Source organism: Plecotus auritus (genome assembly GCF_963455305.1).
Source record: "Plecotus auritus genome assembly, chromosome: 5".
Taxonomy (NCBI): domain Eukaryota; kingdom Metazoa; phylum Chordata; class Mammalia; order Chiroptera; family Vespertilionidae; genus Plecotus; species Plecotus auritus.
The window spans coordinates 169,147,049-169,168,248 of record NC_137776.1 but is presented as its reverse complement, the minus strand read 5'-3'; the positions used below and the strand labels follow the sequence as shown (position 1 = coordinate 169,168,248).

General features: G+C 42.5%; 2 protein-coding genes across 2 annotated transcripts; one reads left to right on the top strand and one right to left on the bottom strand.

Moving 5' to 3' along the window:
- Positions 1-4,985: 4,985 nt before the first annotated feature.
- On the bottom strand, positions 4,986-5,932 carry LOC308247839 (olfactory receptor 1N2-like; the record flags this gene model as incomplete). Its single annotated transcript, XM_080667568.1, is given in 2 exon segments — positions 4,986-5,008; positions 5,011-5,932. Coding segments are annotated over 2 exon segments (945 nt in total).
- Positions 5,933-19,771: 13,839 nt separating this feature from the next.
- Positions 19,772-20,749, top strand: LOC308247836 (olfactory receptor 1L3-like; the record flags this gene model as incomplete). The annotated part of the gene is made up of 1 exon (XM_080667565.1): positions 19,772-20,749. The coding sequence occupies one exon, from the start codon at positions 19,772-19,774 to the stop codon at positions 20,747-20,749; it is 978 nt and encodes a 325-aa protein (XP_080523691.1).
- Positions 20,750-21,200: the final 451 nt, after the last annotated feature.

The window sequence follows — 21,200 nt, the reverse complement described above, 5'->3', positions numbered from 1 at the left end:
CATGCCTAAATGGGCATAAATCCATGTACTCCTCTCAATTATTCGTTTTCTCTTTTCTTGCTTCCCTACTACTTTTCACACACACAATTCCAATCAACTTCTTCCAATACTAGCAAATAACTGGAAGATGAGGCGAGGCAAATAAGAAGCTAGAGGAGGGAAGAGTAAACAGCCACAGAGATTCTGGTATCCCTCTCAATTGAGCAGGCCCCCTGCTTGAGCATAAATCTCTAGTAGATATCCTGAAATAACTTATGTATCAAGCTACATGATCAGAAAGAAGGGTACTTGGATCACATTATTTGAGGTTCTCACCAAGTTTATTTTATTGAACCATCATTTTTCAGAACTATGCCATCAATAGACAAGTGGATAAAAAAGCTGTGCTACATATATACAATGGAATATTACTTGGTCATTAGAATGAAATCTTGCCTGGCTGGTGTGGTTCAGTGACTGAGTGTCAACCGATGAACCAAGAGGTCACAGTTCGATTCCCAGTCAAGGCACATGCCCGGTTGCAGACTCGATTCCCAGTGTGGGTGTACAGGAGGCAGCTGATCAATGATTCTCTCTCATCATTTATGTTTCTCTCTCTCTCTCTCTCTCTCTCTCTCTATCTATCTCTATCTCTCTTTCTCTCTCTTTCTTCTTCTTCTTCTTCTTCTTCTTCTTCTTCTTCTTCTCTGAATTCAATAAAAAAAATATTTTAAAGAAATAATGAAATCTTACGATTTGCAAAAGTATGGATGGACCTAGAGCAGGCGTCCTCAAACTACGGCCCGAGGACATTTATCCGGCCCGCCGGGTGCCGCTGCCTGTCCTGCTTAGCAGCCGACTTGTCCCGGGCCCGCAGTGCACATAGGAATTTGTTCATAGTTGTTTTTTTTAAACTATAGTCCGGCCCTCCAACTGTCTGAGGGACAGTGAACTGGCCCCCTGTTTAAAAAGTTTGAGGACCCCTGACCTAAAGGATATGTGCTAAATGAAATAAGGCAATCAGAGAAAAACAAGTATCATATGATTTCACTTATATGTAGAATCTAAAAAACAATATAATAAACAAAATAGGAACAGATACAGAGAACAGTCTGATGCCAGAGGAGAGGGAGGTTGCAGGGCAGGGTGAAAAAGGTTAAGGATTGATACGTACAAATTGGTAGTTAAAAAATAGTCATGGGATGTAAAGCACAGCCTAGGAAATACAGTCAATAATCTATATATATAAAAGCCTAAGCAACCATTATGACCAAACGACCAGAATGACTGGTCGACCAGTCACTGTGACACGCACTGACCACCAGGGGGCAGATGCTCAACACAAGAGCTTCCCCCTAATGGTCAGTGTGCTCCCAGAGGGGTAGCATCGCACAGCCAGAAGCCAGGCTCACAGCTGGCGAATGCAGCTATAGTGGTGGTAGCCTCTCCCGACTCTGTGGCAATGCTATGAAGCAGCGGCACCAGCCCCTTGGAGGATGTCCCAACTGCTGGGACCCCTCCCCACACCCCCCCATGTGCATGAATCCGTGCACCAGGCCTCTAGTATTGTAATAATTATATGGTGTCAGGTGAGTACTGGAAATAATCAGAGGGAACACTTTGTAAAGTATATGATTGTCTAACCACTATGGTGTACACCTGAAACTAATCCTATCTAATAAAAGAGTAATATGCAATTAACCATCACTCCGCTACACCCACAAGCCACACCCACCAGCCAATCAGGAGCAAGTATGCAAATTAACCCAACCAAGATGGCTGCAGCCACAGAGTGAGCAGGAGGCTTGGGTTTCCCCGCAATGGAGGAAGCCAAGCTTTCTGCACACCCTGGTGGGCCCAGGCCTCCACTCAAGGCTACAAAGTTTCAATTATAGAAGATAAATAAACCCCAACAAAAATGGCAGCAGCCACGGAGCTGGAGAGAGCAGGAGGCTTGAGTTGCCCCAGGTGATGCAGGAAGCCAAGCTTCCGAAGCCCTGGCCTGCCTTGGTCTCCACTCAAGGCTACAAAGTTTCAATTATAGAAGATAAGTAAATCCCAGATACCAGGGCCTCCGCTTGGGTCGTCGGGGGGCGTGGCTGGCCTGCAAACCACCACAGGCCCCTCGCCCAGGTTGCCCCACGCCCCAAGGGAACCCCCACCCTGATCCGGGACACTCAGGGCAAACCAGCTGGCCCCCACCCATGTACCAGGCCTCTATCCTATCTAATAAAAGAGTAATGTGCAAATTGACCATCACTCCAACACACAAGATGGCTGCCCCTATGTGGTCAAAGATGGCTGCCCCCATGTGGACACAGATGGCTGCCACAAGATGGCCAGCAGGGGAGGGCAGTTGGGAGGGACCAGACCTGCATGGGAGGGCAGTTAGGGGTGATCAGGCCAGCAGAGGAGGGCAGTTAGGGGTGACCAGGCCTGCAGAGGAGGGAAGTCAGGGGTGACTGGGCCTGCAGGGAAGGGCAGTTGGGAGGGACCCAGACCTGCAGGGCAGAGCAGTTGGGAGGGACCAGACCTTCAGGGGAGGGCAGTTGGGGGGGACCAGGCCTGCAGGGGAGGGCAGTTAGGGGCAATCAGGCTGGCAGGGGAATAGTTAGTCATCAATCAGGCTGGCAGGGAAGTGGTTAGGGGGTGAGCAGGCTGGCAGGCAGAAGCAGTTAGGGGCAATCAGGAAGGTAGGCAGGTGAGCAGTTGGAAGCCAGCAGTCCTGGATTGTGAGAGGGATGTCCGACTGCCTGTTTAGTCCTAAACGGGCAGTCGGACACCCCTCGAGGGTCCCAGATTGAAGAGGGTGCAGGCTGGGCTGAGGGACACACACCCCCGTGCATGAATTTCGTACACTGGGCCTCTAGTTAAAGCATAATATATTAATGATATGCTAAGGCCACTCAACTGCTTGCTATGATGTCCATTGACCACCAGGAGGCAGACGCTCCAACTGGTAGGTTAGCTTGCTGCTAGGTTCTGGCCGATCAGGACTGAGCAAGACAGGCCGGACATGCCCTGGAGCCCTCCTGTGGTCCCTCCCTGGCCCCAACTGTGCACCGGTGGGGTCCCTTGGCCTGGCCTGCACCCTCTCGCAATCCAGGACCCCTCAGGGGATGTTGGAGAGCCAGTTTCAGCCCAATCCTACAGGCCAGGCCGAGGGACCCCCACTGGTGCACGAATTCGTGTACTAGACCTCTAGTTTAAAATAATGCGTAATAGTGAAATAAGTGTTATTCAGAGGTAGAAAGTGTATAGCAAGTGCGAAGGATTTTTCTGGAGAGACAGAATTACAGCAGACAAAGAATTAAAAACTGAACTAGGTATAAAAGGATTAAGCCAGGATTAAGTATTTAGGAATTTCTCGGTGCTCTATTCCCACCCCCAGTGATTTTTATCTTACTAATTGTTACTAGGGTAAACCATTTACCAGGTGTTTTCATACCTTATTTCATCTGTCCTTTTGCTGCCAGGAAGAAAATCCCACAACAGTATTCTCAAACCTGGTTGCACTAGAGTTACCAGTTTTATCATTTTGTTTTTATGAAAGACACTAGGATCCCTTCTCTAGAGAGTTCTGAAGCCTTAGGACCGTGGTCGGCAAACTGCAGCTCGCGAGCCACATGCGGCTCTTTGGCCCCTTGAGTGTGGCTCTTCCACAAAATACCACGGCCTGGGAGAGTCTATTTTGAAGAAGTGGCGTTAGAAGAAGTTTAAGTTTAAAAAATGTGGCTCTCAAAAGAAATTTCAATCGTTGTACCGTTGATATTTGGCTCTGTTGACTAATGAGTTTGCCGACCACTGCCTTAGGAAATACTAATCTGCAGCCAAAATTCAAAAGCATTGACAATAGGAAGAGAGAGCCACAAAGAACAGAATTGACCAAGAGACTATGGAAACTGAACTGGTAAAGAAAGGCAAGACCCACCTTCAGAGAGATAACCACTGCAAACATTTCCAAAGTTGGACTGCAATGGCTCCAAGAACAAGCATGACCCTCTGTGACTAGCCTGTCCCTATGGAATCTTTCTTCATCAATTCAAATGAGTTCACACGTTAAAACTCAATAAAATGTCAACTCATGGGTAAAACTGTACCTGACACATTTTTTTCTTCCTTTTGTGCTCCAACACTTATTATGAAAACTATCAATACCTGATTTGATTAACAATAAACAGAACATGTTTCTACCATGTATAAACATGGACAGTATCTTACTAACTTGAACATTTTGTCAGTAGTGTATAGCATAGTACCTGGCCTATGATTCTACTATGTACATGGTAGGCATCAACATATACATATTAGCTTTAATATGAATATTTCTCTTAGTACAAACATTAGCACTGAGCAGCAGGATACTCAAGCATGTAAGAGTGTGGACTCCAGAGTCAGACAAGAAACAAATTTCTACCTTCCCTTCCCACTTATAGCATAGTTTCCCCATCTGTAAAATTCGATCATCACAGTACCATATCTAAGATGATTATAATTAGGGAACTAATAGTAAATGGCATAATACATTTAAAGAGATAATAAAGTGGAACAAAGTAAATATTAAGCTTTATGGAGAAATCATCACGATTGGACATATATTGTCATTAACTGCAACTATAATTGCAACTACATAGCACATGGGGAGGTGGATTCAGTATCCCCTCTGCCTGACACAGTATCTGGCAAATGAGATTAATAAATGTTGAGTTGCATGTTTAAAAATTCACACTTTAATTAGGACAGTAAATAAATGAAGTTTTAATTGACCTTTACCCCCGTTTAGCTGAGATCACCATTCAAACCAAGGAAATACTGACAACCTCATTTATCATAGTATATGTCCTTTATGAAATATGCTGACTACATACATTGTAGGATTTGGAGGGTTTAAGAGAATGATTTCTAGATCACTTTTCGCTAAAAGCTAAGTAAATGTGATAGAGGATCATATTTCTTCACAAACACAGGGTTTCTTCAGAATGTAATGTCAAAATACAGATACAAGATTAGAGTCCCTGGGAAGAGAGTTGTGAATTCTAAAAAGCCTTCTCAGTGCAGTCTTCATGTCATTGTTCCTGAGGCTGTAAATGAAGGGGTTGAGCATGGGAGTCACCACTGTGTAAAATACAGCTGCAACCTTGTCCTTCCCTCCTGAGTGTGATGAAGGGGGGCACAGATAGACACCGATTGCTGTACCATAGAACAAGAAGACCACAGTCAGGTGGGACCCACAAGTGGAGAAGGCCTTTTGCCTGCCAGAGGCAGATGGGACCCTAAGGATAGAGGAGATGATGTGTGCATATGACAGGATAATTAGGAAGAGAGGGCCAGTAAGTATCATGGAGGCCACAGTGAACAAGGCTACCTGGTTGGTGCTGGTGTCTGAGCAAGAGAGCTGCAGCAGAGGGACCACGTCACAGAAGAAGTGATGGATGGTGTTGCCTGCACAGAAGGAAAGCCTAGCCATGAGCAGGGTGTGTAAGAGGGCAGCGAGGATGGTGAGAACCCAGCATGCTATGAGAAAAAGCACGCACACAAGAGGACTCATGAGTGTAGAGTAGTGCAGAGGCTTGCAGATGGCCACATAGCGATCATAAGCCATCACCCCCAAGAGGAAGTCGTCCAGTGCCCCAAATATCATGAAAAACTGCATCTGGGCCAAGCAACCCCCATATGATATGGTCTGACTATGTGTCTGGATATTCACCAGCATCTTGGGGATTGTGGTGGAAGAAAAGCAGGCATCGGCAAATGAGAGGTTGGCCAGAAAGAAGTACATGGGGGTGTGAAGGTGAGGGTCAAAGCTGATGGCCAGGATGATGAGCAGGTTCCCCAAAACAGTGACCAGGTACATGCCCAGGAAGATGCCAAATAGGAGAGGCTGCTGCGCTGGGCTCTCAGAGAGACCCAAGAGGAGGAATTCAGTGACACTGGACTGGTTAATTCTGTCCATGCCACCACTCTTTCTAGGAAGAGAAAAGAGATACAGGAAACTTGCACAAAAAGTAACACTTGTGGACCTCAATGATATAGTCATATTTTATTCAGTAGATTAGACTATAAAGGTCCCTAGACCCTCCCTCCTAGATCTCCCCTAATTCTTCCCTATTATTCAGTTTAGCTGGTAAGAGAGAGCAAGTAGGCAGAGAGATTAAAACACAAAAGCAAAGTGGTAGGTATTGGTTGGGGATGTGAGTTCCAGGCTACTTCCATGCATGCTATATAGCACATGGGCATTTAGAGCTGTCATTTGCTAAACTGAAAGCACTATACATTGCAGCATCTAACCAAATGCTCTGTGTAGTGCATGCTTTTGTTATCTGACGTCACAGATAGTTGCACAAGGCTCAATGATATTAAGTCACAAAGAGGAAATACAGCATTTCCCACGTCCTTAAACACCCTGCATCATAGCCACCTCTGAGCTGATCCTCTTCCTCTGCAGAAGGCAGACCTAGGTGACTCAGTTCCCACTGCTCACCTCAGGATGTCTGGGACAGTGCACAGGGATGCTGACTGCGATCTTTGTATGTCTCTGAAGGAAAACACAACCCTGCCTTCCCCTTTCTTGCAGCACTCACCATATTACTCTGGCCCAAACAGCATGCACCCCCAAAGGAGCCCACCCTGTTCCTGGTTTCTCCCTTTGGTCTCAGAGGATCATGCTTCAAGCACACAGGGCTCTTCTTAGCCTATAGCAGTTGAGAAGGTTAAAAGGAGCCAGTGACGCTGGTTTCATCGAGCCAGCTGGAGAGCAGCAACCCTGACTGCAGTGATGGGTGTTAGACATCCTTTGTGCACCTTGTAACGGGAGTATTTCTAGGTTCAGGGCCTCTGGAGTATGATTCCCCTGGCTGATCCTCAGAGACAAACATGAAGTAATTGCTCTAGCCTCAAACTCTGGCTCCCTAGGCCAGGCTCACCAAGGAGCATGGGAGGAGTGCAGAGCATATTGGGGGGAGGGGGAGGGGGCAGTTTGAATTTTATCAGTTTTGTGCCCAGGGATGAGAGTGTCTTTGATCTCAGTGTAGTGGTTGCTCTGGGGTATCTCCTCGGAAAACTGGAAACTAGGGCAGAAGGAGAGCATGACAGGAGGTAGAACATAGCAATCATTGACTCCAAACCTGGACAAAAGGTTTTCTGGACCTGCTACCTTGAGGAAGAGGGGTTTGTTTGACTTCTCTGAGCCTCTGGATTTCAGGTTGTTGCTAAAAGGGTCATTAGCTTAGGCTGCTGGTTCCTACCCACCAAAACAGTCCTTGAGACACTAAGGTAAACAAAATAATCTAGGAGAAACCCATGAACGAAAGGAAGACAGTTATGAGCTGGAATAGAATGTGGGGCAGAAAGCTAGGTCTAGGGAAGACGTCTATTGCTGCTCTGCGAGAGGATGTTGGGGGGAGAATTAATTCAAAGACCCTGACTCTGAGGAATATTGGGTGGGGAAAGGAACCATGGTTGTCTTATGGCACAATTATGAAAAGTGGCCCTGATGGCTTCTTATCCTTACTCCTCCTAAGGGGCCAGAGGACATCAAGACCCTGCTGGCTTATTATAAAAGGACTGGAAGTGAATGTGGGTCCTCTTAAATACTAAAAGGCTACCCTGCTACCAGAATATGTCCTGGGTCTGTAAAGCCAATAAGGTAGCAACGATGGGGTATTCCCCAAATCCTAGTGAGATAGATTGAGACTGCCTGGAAGAGAAAGCTTACCACCATGAACTGGGTAGAGAAGACCATCCCCCTTAAAGTATGTCCTATAACAACTCAAAAAACAACAATACATGGTAAGAAACTGAAACAGAGGTCCAAAATTTGACCTGATTGAAAATTCCAAATTTATTAAAGATTTTATGTAATTAGCAGATGAAAAGGTGTGCTAACTGGCTCTCCTTATATTTCCTGCTATTTGCTAAGCTCCTAAGTCTGGATCCAGTTGCATTTGGAGACAGGGGAGAGAGAGACACCAGAAAGGAAAGAATTGGGCCTCACCTTTATAATTCTGGCTCAGAATTACCTTTAACTTCTGCCAAGATGTGCCAATTGGCTTGCGTATCTCATGATCCTCAAATGAATATTGAATCCCCTCAGATTTTTAAGTAATAACAGGATCCATTAGACTTATGGAAATGGTGTGCAATGTCCGCCCACCCCAACATTCCCAGGATCATCTCCAATCTTTTCTCTGCTCTACAGGGTATTCGTGACATGAAAAATAGTGCATGCTGCTGCTGCAGTCATTAGTGCATGTGTCTCCCCAAATGGAAAACTTGAGAAGAGGGCATCAATTATTGAGGAAAACTGGTATGATACAATGGATATATCACTTTGCTGAGCACCCCAATGACAGGAAGCATTAGCCAGTCCTGACTATCACTAACACTTAGACCTGGCAGTTATTCCCCTGGGACACCAGCAAATTCTAAGTCTTCCCTATTCCCTTTACTTAGTCAAGCTCTTTGGAGGGCTGCTGCTTTTTAATCCTCCAACTGAATATCCCCAATCAAGAATGGAATATCAGGGGTCAGCACAACTGGCCAAACCGCAGGCAGTCATTTTGGCATTGGAAGATGCCTCAGGAAATGGCTGGCCCCATTACACATCTTCAGCAATTAGCCATTGTGATTTGGTCCAGCCAATGACAACAATTTCTCATTCAGGGTTGCCCTCTTTGAGGTAAAGAACTTGGGAATGACTTGCTGTCAAATATCTGACAGAAAGGGAAGTTTGCCTACAAAAGAAAAGTAGTCATATTCACTTCAGAGTTCTTTTTTTTTGTTGTTAGTTTTTTTAATATTGATTTCAGATAGGAAGGAAGAGGGGTAGAGAGATAGAAACATCAATGATGAGAGAGAATCATTGATCGGCTGTCTCCTGCACGCCCCACACTGGGGATCGAGCCCACAACCTGGGCATGTGCCCTGACTAGGAATCGAACCGTGACCTCCTGGTTCATAGGTCGATGCTCAACCACTGACCTATGCCGGCCGGCTAGGCACATCAAACTTCTTAATAGCTACACTGAATGTAAAAAGACACTGAAATTTGTTAATGCATGAGAGGGATACAACTTTGAACCCATAATTTTATATCCAGCAAGTTGCCATTCAAATACAGACATATTACAAATATTCTTAGATATATAAAGACTCAAAAGGTTTGCCACACAAAGAGACTCGTGGAAGAAACACTTAAAGAAAAAGATAAACATTTTTAGGAAATAATATAAGATATATAAAAATGGAAAAGGATCAAATAACTTGATAAAATTTTTAGTTTTTTAAATACTAAAACTAAAAAAAATGAGACAGTATATCCATTAAATCAGAATTAAAATTCCTACAAATCATTATCCAAAGACAATCAACCTGAGGAGGAAAAAAATGGCGGAGGAATAGACACACGTATTCCAAGCCTTGTCCTGGAGCAGAAAGAAAGAACAGCTAAGGGTCGCAGGAGGAGTGTTAGTTGGCAAGTTAAGGGACAGCTAAACAACAGGAAAAGGTGGGGGACTGCTAGACGGGGTTCCCCTGACCAGGCAGCCCCCACTGCGGCTGGGTCCCCTCCCGGAGCTACGGGCTCAGATGCAGAGACTGCGCCATCTTGAAAGGGAAAGTGGATGTTATCAGAAGCCTGAAAATCCACAACTGCAGCACCCACTGAACAGCTGCGAGCCCCAGAACACCAGTCCCGTCCCCAATTGGCGCAAACACGCGGATTCAGAGGAGCTCTACACTCCACCACGTAAAGGTCAGATTTCACCTGGGATAAGGAGAGAGAGAACTACATAACCAGACACCCAGAGAAGAGAGACCATGGGGAGAAAAAGAAACAGCCCGCATATGAAAGAAAAGCAGGCATCACTAGAAAAGGAAGTAAACGAAATGCCGGCAAGCAACCTTCCAGAGAAAGAATTCAGAGAAATGGTCAAAAGGTGGCTGAAAAGAATGGAAGACAAATTCGACAATATGAGTAAGAACCAAGAAGAAATGAAGAAGAACAAAGAAGAAATAAAAAATGACATCGCTGCTGTAAAGAACACAATATAAAGCATCAAGAGTAGACTAGAATGGGGAGGGAAAAATGGCGGTGAAATAGACAGACGTGTTCTGAACCTTGTCCCAGAGCAGAAAGAAAAAACAGCTGAGGGTCGCATGAGGAGTGTTTGTTGGCAAGCTGGGGAACAGCTGAACTCCAGAAGAAGGTGGGGGACTGCTAGACGGGGTTCCCCTGACCTGGCAGCCCCCACTGTGGCTGGGTCTCCTCCCGGAGCTGCGGGCTTGGACGCAGAGTCTGCGCCATCTTGAACCGGAAAGTGGAGCTTATCGGAAGCCTGAGAATCCGCAACTGCAGCACCCACGGAACAGCTGCGAGCCCCAGAACAACGCTCCCCAATTGGCGCAAACACACGGGTTCAGAGGAGCTCTACACTCCACCACGGAAAGGTCAGATTTCGACTGGGATAAGGTGAGGTCTCTGGTCCAGGCGGGAGAGAGGAACGCGCGTTTTGCAGGAGCTGGAGGACCAGGGAAGTCTGTGCCTAGAAAAATCCGTGGCTATTGGGGCTGCCGTGATCTGTGAATGTGGAAGGGGGTCCTCAGAGCTGCTAACAGAAGGGCTCTCTAAAAAGCAACCCATTTTGATCTGACGTGCAGCGACACCCTAAGAATTTCAGGGGTGTGCCGGCTGCCTAGACTTACGCGCAACCCCGGAGTTCACACACTTGGGCTTTTTCCTCTTCAAATCCTTGCTTCTGATTACTAAGCCCAATACATAGGATCACCCAGTTGGGGACACCCTGGGAGACTGCAGGGGAAAGTTGTTTTTCTGGAAACTGGGGATCGGAGCGGGGAGTGACCATCAGAGAGCCAGCTCTGAGGCAGACCACTCCCACAAACCAGTAGTGAGTGCCACAGGGAAAGAAGGCTCTAACACTGCCTAGAGAGGCCATAGATAGACCCGGAAGTCAATGCAGAAACACTGCCACCCAGGGGCTGAATCACAAATTGACTCTTGTGTAATCAAAAATAAAGGAATGCGAGAAATTAAGACACACCGCCTGCTTAAAATCAGGACTGGCTTACAACACTGAAGAGCAGTGGAACACAGGGAACTACAATACTGTCCGGACTGAGAAATAGGCGTGCCAAACAGAACAACAGAGGAAGTGAATGAGCTTCACTACTCCACAATTTATTTTTTTTTCATTTTTTGCATCTTTTACTCAAGAAACTAATTTTTTTCTTTTTTCCTCACTTGATTTTACCTTTTTAATTATTACATTTTTATTTTCAATCCGTATTATTACTACTGTTATTTTATATTTTTTTAAGTGGCATTTTATTTTCTCTTCATTTTATTTTGGGATTAGTGTTCTACATTCTATTTTTATCTATCCCTTAGCATCATTTTACTCTATCTCAACTCTACCTTTATGCCATCACTCTCTTCCTAACCTTCCCCTCTTCGGTGTCCTGTTTATCTTACCCCTTTCCTGCTTTAGATTTTCCCTATTCTTTCTGTTTACCCCTTGTTAAAATTTCACCATACTTACATATCTAATCTCCAATCTGCTGCTCCAAGTCCATACACACCTCTCCCTTCGCTGTCTCAACTGTCAAAAAAATTGTTTTTCTCTCTGCCCTTTTGTTGTTGTTCGCTTGAATGTAGATTATATCGAATTTTTATGCCTTTTTGTGAGATTGTTTTGCTTATTCTTCTTTTATTTCTTTGTAGTTTTGTGCTTCTATTTTCCCTTGCCTCACTCAATATTAGTTGGTGTTGTAGTTTGTATTAATCCCCAGGTACTTGTTGCTGGCATTTGCTGGGATTACTGATTGTTCTATTGGAGTTTTATCCCCAATATATATAGTCTGTTCCCCTTTCTCTCTTAGTCTCTTTCTTGTCTTTCTTACTTATTTTTCCCTTTTCCAAATTTCATTTTGACACTTTTTTTTTTCTTTCTTTATTTTGACTCTTCTTCTTTCTCTCCAATCCCCTAATTTGCCTTTCTCTGGCGGTCACCTTTATTGGAGGTTATTAATATCGTGAATACATTTCTGTTCAGTGCCTTGTGAGTTGTACCTGGTAGTGCTGTATTTTGTGCCTTTAAATCAATGCAGGAGAGAGAGAACTACATAACCAGACACCCAGAGAAGAGAGACCATGGGGAGACAAAGAAACAGCCCGCATATGAAAGAAAAGCAGGCATCACCAGAAAAGGAAGTAAACGAAATGGAGACAAGCAACTTCCAGGAAAAAAAATTCAGAGAAATGGTCATAAGGTGGCTGAAAAGAATGGAAGACAAATTCGACAATAGGAGCAAGAACCAAGAGGAAATGAAGAAGAACCAAGAAGAAATGAAAAATGACATCGCTGCTGTAAAGAACTCAATAGAAAGCATCAAGAGTAGACTAGAAAAAGCAGAGGACCGCATCAGTGAGCTAGAAGACAAGATGGGAAAAAATACCCAAGTAGAGCAACTTCTAGAAAAAAAAAATTAAAAGGCAGGAGGAGAGCCTAAGGGAACTTTGGGACAACACGAAACAAAACAACATCCACATAATATGGGTACCAGAAGGAAAGAAAGCTGAAAACCTCTCTGAAGAAATAATAACAAAAAATTAAAAAGCAGGAGGAACACCTAAGGGAACTTTGGGACAACACGAAACAAAATAACATCCGAATAGGGATGCCAGAAGAAAAGGAAACTGAGCAAGGAATAGAAAATCTGTTTGAAGAAATAATGACAGAAAACTTCCCTGATACAAGGAAGAAAAACCCCACACAAATCCAAGAAGCTCACAGAGTCCCAAGAAAAATGAACCCCAAAAGACCGACGCCAAGGCACATTATAATTAAATTGGCAAACACCAATGACAAAATAAGAATATTAAAAGCGGCAAGAGAGAGACAGAAAGTTACATACAAAGGAACCCCCATCAGACTAGCAACTGATTTCTCAACAGAAACTCATCAGGCCAGAAGGGAATGGAATGAAATATACAAAGTCATGCAAAGGAAGGGTCTGAATCCAAGAATACTGTATCCAGCAAGGCTATCAACCAAAATTGAAGGTGAAATCAGGAGCTTCACAGACAAAAAAGGACTAAGGGAATTTATTACCACCAAACCAGCAATGCAATAAATGCTAAAGGGTCTGCAGTAAAAAAAAAAAAAAAATAGGAAGCGAAGAAGGAACACAGGGGTAAAAAATAAAATGGCAACAAATAAGTACCTATCAACAATAACTTTAAATGTAAATGGATTAAATGCCCCAATCAAAAGACTTAGGGTAACGATGGATAAGAAAACAAGACCCATATATCTGCTGTCTACAAGAAACCCACCTCAGAAAAAAAGACGCACACAGACTGAGGGTGAAGGGATAGAAAAAGGTTTCCAGGCAAATGGAAATGAAAAAAAAGCTGGGGTAGCAATACTTATATCTGACAAATTAGATCTCAAAGTGAAGGACATAACAAGAGATAAGGAAGGCCACTTCATAATACTAAAGGGAGCAATCCAACAAGAAGAAATAACTCTGGTAAACATATATGCACCCAATACGGGAGCACCCAAATACATAAAAAATCTCCTGGAGGATATCAAGGGAGAGATTGACAGCAATACAATCATAGTAGGAGACTTTAATACCCCACTATCACCATTGGACAAATCCTCTAAACAAAAAAATCAGCAAAGAAACAGCAATCATAAATGACTCACTAGACCAGATGGAATTAATTGACATCTTCAGAACATTTCACCCCAAAGCCACAGAATATGCATTCTTCTCAAGTGCACATGGGTCATTTTCAAAGATCGACCATATGTTGGGACACAGGCAAAGTCTCTTCAAATTCAAGAAGACAAAAATCATATCAAGCATCTTCTCAGACCACAGTGGCATAAAACTGGAAATCAACTACAATAAAAACAATCCAAAGAAATCAAACACATGGAGACTAAACAGCATGCTAATAAACAATGACTGGGTTACCAGAGAGATCAAGGAAGAAATAAAAAACATCATGGCAACAAATGACAATGAAAACTCTACAATCCAAAATCTATGGGACACAGCGAAAGCAGTCTTGAGAGGGAAGTTCAGAGCTTTACAAGCCTACTGCAAAAAACAAGAAACAATGGTAATAAATAACCTAACCCAACAACTCAAAGCGTTAGAAAAAGAGCAACAAGAAGAGCCCAGTGTAAGCAGAAGGAAGGAAATAATAAAGATCAGATGCGGAGATAAATGACATAGAGACCAAAGAAACAATACAAAAGATCAACAAAACCAAGACCTGGTTTTTTGAAAGGATAAACAAGATTGATGAACCTCTAGCCAGGCTCACCAAGAAGAAAAGAGGACCCAAATAAACAAAATCAGAAATGAAAGACGTGAAATAACAACAGATCCCACTGAAATACAAAGGATTGTTAAAAAATACTACGAACAACTCTATTGCAACAAACTGGACAACCTGGAGGAAATGGACATATTCCCAGAAAAATATAACCTTCCAAAACTCAATCAGGAAGAATCTAAACAGCTCAAAATGCCAGTAACTATGGAAGGAATTGAAGCAGTCATCAAAGAGCTTCCGGCAAACAAAAGCCCAGGGCCAGACGGCTTCACAAGAAAGTTTTACCAAACATTCAAGAAAGAACTAAAACCTATCCTCCTCAGACTATTCCAAAAAATTCAAGAGGAAGGAACACTTCCAAGCTCCTTCTATAAAGCCAGTATCACCCTAATACCAAAACCCGATAATGAAAACACAATGAAGGAGAATTGCAGGCCAATATCCCTCATGAATGTAGATGCCAAAATCCTCAACAAAATTCTAGCAAATCGGATACAGCAGTACATCAGAAAGATCATACACCATGACCAAGTAGGATTTATCCCAGGAATGCAAGGATGGTACAATATCCGCAAATCAATAAATGTGATACATCACATAAACAAACTGAAAGATAAAAATCACAGTCATATCAATTGATGCAGAAAAAGCATTTGACAAAATCCAACACCCTTTCTTGATAAAAACTCTCAACAAGGTGGGAATACAAGGATCATACCTCAACATAATAAAAGCTATATATGATAAACCCACAGCTAACATCATACTCAATGGGCAAAAACTAAAACCATTTCCCCTAAGAACAGGAACAAGACAGGGATGCCCACTCGCACCACTCCTGTTTGACATAGTACTGGAAGTATTAGCCATTGCAATTAGACAAGAAGAAGAAATAAAAGGCATCCAAATTGGAAAAGAAGAAGTAAAGCTGTCCTTATTTGCAGATGACATGATATTGTACATAAAAAACCCGAAAGACTCCATCAAAAAACTAGCAGACTTAATAAATGAATTCGGCAATGTAGCAGGATAAAAAATTAACGCCAAGAAATCTATGGCATTTCTATACACCAACAGTGAACTTACAGAAAGATAGACTAAAAAAGCAATCCCATTTTCCATCGCACCAAAAAAATTAAGATACTTAGGAATAAACCTAACCAAGGAGGTAAAAGACCTATACACGGAAAACTACAGGACACTGAAAAAAGAGATGGAGGAAGATGTAAACAGAGGGAAGAACATACCATGTTCATGGATTGGGAGAATCAACATCATTAAAATGTCCATACTATGCAAAGCAATCTATAGATTCAATGCACTCCCCATTAAAATACCAACGACATATTTCACAGACCTAGAAAGAACTCTCCAAAAATTCATCTGGAATAAAAAAAGACCCCGAATAGCCACAGCAATCCTGAGAAAGAAGAATAAAGTAGGAGGGATCTCAATACCAGATTTCAAGCTGTATTACAAAGCCACTGTTCTCAAAACAGCCTGTTACTGGCACAAGAACAGACATATAGACCAATGGAATAGAATAGAGAATCCAGATATTTACCCAAACCAATATGCACAATTAATATTTGACAAAGGAGGCATGAGCATACAATGGAGTCAAGACAGTCTCTTCAATAAATGGTGTTGGGAAAATTAGACAGATACGTGCAAAAAAATGAAACTAGATCACCAACTTACACTATACACAAAAATAAACTCAAAATGGATACAGGACTTAAACATAAGACGGGAAACCATAAAAATACTAGAGGAATCCACAGGCAGCAAAATCTCAGACATATGCCGAAAGAACTTCTTCACTGATACTGCCTCTAGGGCAATGGAAGCCAAAGAGAAAATAAACAAATGGGACTACATCAAAATAAAAAGCTTTTGCACAGCAAAAGAAACCATCAACAAAACAACAAGAAACCCCACTGTATGGGAGAACATATTTGCAAATGTTATCACTGATAAAGGTTTAATCTCCAACATCTACAGGCAGCTTATACAACTTAATAAAAGGAAGATGAATGATCCAATAAAAAAATGGGCAACGGACCTAAATAGAATCTTTTCAAAAGAAGACAGAAGGAAGGCCAAAAGACTCATGAAAACATGCTCAAAGTCACTAATTATCTGAGAGATGAAAATCAAAACGACAATGTGATACCTTCTCACACCTATCAGAATGGCTATCATCAACAAAACAACAAACGACAAGTGTTGACGAGGATGCGGAGAAAAAGGAACCCACGTGCCCTGCTGGTGGGAATGCAGAGTGGTGCAGCCACTGTGGAGAACAGTATGGAGTTTCCTCAAAAAACTGAAAATGGAACTCCCATTTGACCCAGTAATCCCACTATTAGGAATATATCCTAAGAAACTAGAAACACCTATCAGAAAGGATATATGCACCCCTATGTTCATAGCAGCACAATTTACAATAGCTAAGATTTGGAAACAGCCTAGGTGCCCATCAGCAGATGACTGGATCAGAAAACTATGGTACATCTACACAATGTAATACTATGCTGCCATCAAAAAGAAGGAATTCTTACCATTTGTAGCAGCCTGAATGGAATTGGAGAACATTATGCTAAATGAAATAAGCCAGTCAATGAAAGAAAAATACAACATGATCTTATTTGTGGATAATAAAAAACATTATAAACTGATGAACAAAAAGATATATACAGAGGCAGTAAAGCATCAAACAGACTGTCAATTTACAGCAGGAAGGTTAGGGAGAGGTGGGGGAAATAAGAGATCTACCGAAGGACTTATATGCATGCAGATAAGAATAACCAACGGATGAAAAACATTGGGGGTGAGGGCATGTATGGGAGTGGAGTGGGGGGCAGCAATGGTAAGGTATGTACACATATAATACCTTAATAAAAAAAATAAAAAATAAATTTAAAAAAAAGATTACTCTACCCAGCAAAGCTATCATTTAGAATTGAAGGTCAGATAAAAAACTTCACAGCCGAAACCGGTTTGGCTCAGTGGACAGAGCATCAGCCTGGGGACTGAAAGGTCCCGGGTTCGATTCCGGTCAAGGGCATGTACCTTGGTTGCGGGCACATCCTCAGTGGGAGGTGTGCAGGAGGCAGCTGATCGATGTTTCTCTCTCATCGATGTTTCTAGCTCTCTATCCCTCTCCCTTCCTCTCTGTGAAATATCAATAAAATATATTTTAAAAAAAAGAACTTCACAGATAAGAAAAAGCTAAAGGACTTTATCACCACCAAACCAGTATTATATGAAATGCTGAAGGGTATTCTTTAAGAAGGGAAAGAAGGAAAAGGTAAAGATAAAAATTATGAACAACAAAGTGACAACATACATACAAAGTTATACATATCTATCAACAAGTGAATCTAAAAATCAAGTGAATAAAAAATCTGATGAACAGAATAAACTGGTGAATAGAATTAGGTGCATAGAAAGGGAGTGAACTGACAATCTGGGCGCGGGGAGGGGATGTGGAGGTGAGGGAAGAGACTGGACAAAAATCACACACCTAGGGACGAGGACAGTGGGGCGGAGGGGTAAAGGCATGGGGTGGGGTGGGAACCAGATAGAAGGAAGCTATGGGAGGAAAAAAGAGGAACAACTGTAATAATCTGAACAATATTTATTTTTAAAAAGAAAGAAAGTGAAGTGAGTGAATTGTAAGATGTGACTAGAAATCAGTGACAGGAAATAGGCAATATGCATTTGGCAGGGCATGTTGGGACCCTGCTGTATGAATTCTGTGTGCTTTCATGAATTAAAAAGAGTAAAAGATCTGAAGAGGTGGCTTCCCCTAGTTGTAACAGCAAGGAATGAGGGCTGGCTAACAAGGGAAGGGAGACCTGAGGCCAGGTTCAAAGATTACAACACTCTTTTGTCGGAGGATAGCATCATAAAGTCACACCTACTAAACTAGCAAATGTATCTAAACTTGAGAGGAGTGGAACAGAAGGTACCCAATGCTGGGCTACACTGAGTAGTTGTCCTTCAGAGAAATGGAGACACTAAGGGGAGGTCTTATCAAAGCTTTTTAAGTTCAAGAAAAAACTGGATCCTGGTGTCCTGCCTGGTACTCTGTCCTCAGTGCTACATGGGATGACATCTCCCAGGTAAGCCCCCAGAAAGGCTGGAAGAGCCAGGGACAGAAAAGTATTGTCTGTTTCCAACACCTCCTCCAGGCTAAGCAGATGTTGCATTATACCCAGAGCCAAGGAGAGGCATGTAGACCACCTGAAAAAGGAGAACACTTGTTAAGTTCCTCTGGCTCCTTGGAGACAACGTTGCACTAAGTTAATAGATGTTTGTTTTCTTACTCTCTCCCTCATCAAACATCAGAAATTTAGTGAGACAGTCTCAGAGGATATTCCCATGAGAGAGAAACAGGGCATATGAGTATCTACACCTATGAAGGAAGGATGATAAGAATCAAGGAAGGGAACATTTGGATTCAAGAAGCATTCGGAGATTTTTATCAGGTATCTTTTTGTATATTGTCTCTTGGCAGAGTTTTGTCTTCTTTTTCACAAATCATTTCATGGAGCATAAAGGAAAGGAGTGGAATAAATAAAACACATTACACAAGAGCTCAATGTCCTTTCTAGGTAAGAAATCAACTTTGAGAATGCCTGTTGAGAAGTGGGAATATCTTATCTCAGAGAGACACTAGATAAGAGAGCTAACTTATGTTCATGTTAAATGTTGATGTCTTTTGCATCTATACTCTAAAGTTCAATCTGCCTTTGCCCTAGTTTACTTGTGAGGCACAGTTCCCTGATCTCATGATATAAATTATCAGCCAAGAAGTAGGGAAATTTGGGAGAGTATTTTTTCACACAAGTTCACTCCCTTTCTCTCACTTTCCCTCCCTCCATCTTTCTTTTCCCTGTAACTGTTTACATTCAATTCAATGTTCTTCAAATGACTTTCTTGTTTCCATTGTAGATTATGTGGAAAGAGGCATCTTGACTTAAAATGATAGTTATTCATCAACCACAAGCTAGGTGAGATAGCTATCATGATTAGCTGGGTATGGATTAGCCACTGATAATCCTTAATCTAAAGCTGATCTGAACCTGATTCAAAGCCTGCATCTGTGAGGCCTGTGATTTATCAGCCCAGAGTCAGGAGGCAGAAAAGAAAATCCAGCTCTCCAACCTAGTCTCTCTCTCTTTCTTTCCCCCTGCTTCCCATCTTTTTCTTTAGATTTCTATCTCAAAGATTTTAAAAGAACAAGTTAAAACACACTTTCGGCTCTGATTTTTCCATATTCAGGAAGAAAAGCACTGGAGTAAATGCTCTATTAATAACAGCTCAGTATAAAAACAAGATGTAAAATACACATTCTAGATGACAAGAATCATTTATTGACAGTGTTGTTTACCTTCAGGTGCATATAAGTCCATGGAAATGTGCAACCTGACAAGACTTCCTGAATTCATCCTCTTGGGACTCTCCTCTCGCCCTGAGGACCAGAAGCCACTCTTTGCCCTCTTCCTTATCATGTACCTGGTCACCTTGATGGGAAATCTGCTCATCATCTTGGCTATCTGCTCAGATCCTCAACTCCAAAACCCCATGTATTTCCTCCTGAGCTTCTTGTCCTTTGCTGATATTTGCTACGCAACAGTCATAGTCCCCAAGATGTTAGTGAACTTCTTATCAGACACAAAGACCATTTTCTATGCTGAATGTCTGGCACAGATGTATTTCTTCCTGGTCTTTGGAAACATGGATAGTTATCTCCTGGCAGCTATGGCCATTGACCGCTATGTAGCCATTTGTAACCCTTTCCACTACATCACTGTTATGAACCACAAACGCTGTCTGTTGCTAGTGGTCTTTTCCATAGCTTTCTCCTGCCTCCACTCCCTCCTACATGTTCTCCTGGTTAATCGACTCACCTTTTGTGCATCAAATGTTATCCATCACTTCTTTTGTGATGTCAACCCTGTTCTGAAACTGGCCTGCTCTTCTACCTCTATCAATGAAGTTGTAATCATGACAGAAGGGCTGGCCTCTGTGGTGGCCCCATTTGCCTGCATCATCATTTCTTACCTAAGGATCCTCATTGCTGTCCTTAATATTCCCTCAGCTGCTGGAAAACGCAAAGCCTTCTCTACCTGCAGCTCCCATCTCACTGTGGTGACTCTGTTTTATGGGAGTATTAGCTATGTCTATTTCCAGCCATTATCAAACTATACTGTCAAGGACCGAATAGCAACGATCATATACACTGTATTGACATCAATGTTGAACCCATTTATCTACAGTTTAAGAAACAAAGACATGAAACGGGGCTTAGAGAAACTGATAAACAGGATTAAGTCTGAAATGGATAGGCTTTCTACTACAACAATCAACAAAATCCATGGACCCTAATTGCAAGGTAAGGTGTGTTTGTACACACACACACACACACACACACACACACACACTAACGTGTACACACAAACACACGTGACCAGCACCTGAGGAAAGTCTTTGGTGGAGAAACACTCTTCCATCTTTGTAGCTGCACCCTGTGGGTTCTCCACCCTGTGGTCCCTGTCGTGCCATGGCAGGACAGTTCCACTCAGTCTTAATACCTGGGCTATGATTGCAGACCTACCCCATAATATCTCTCCATTCCAGAAAATCACATTCTCTTTACTCCTTCCATATTTATTTGGAAACTTTCATATTTCTATCTACTTATAAATTCAGCCCTGTTTGGTCACTGAATATCCAGAAAATTTTTATACATATCTATACAGAAAGTATATACATGCAGAGATGTTTATGCATACATAACCACTCTATTCTATTTGAAACTTAGAATTTTTTCCAGGGT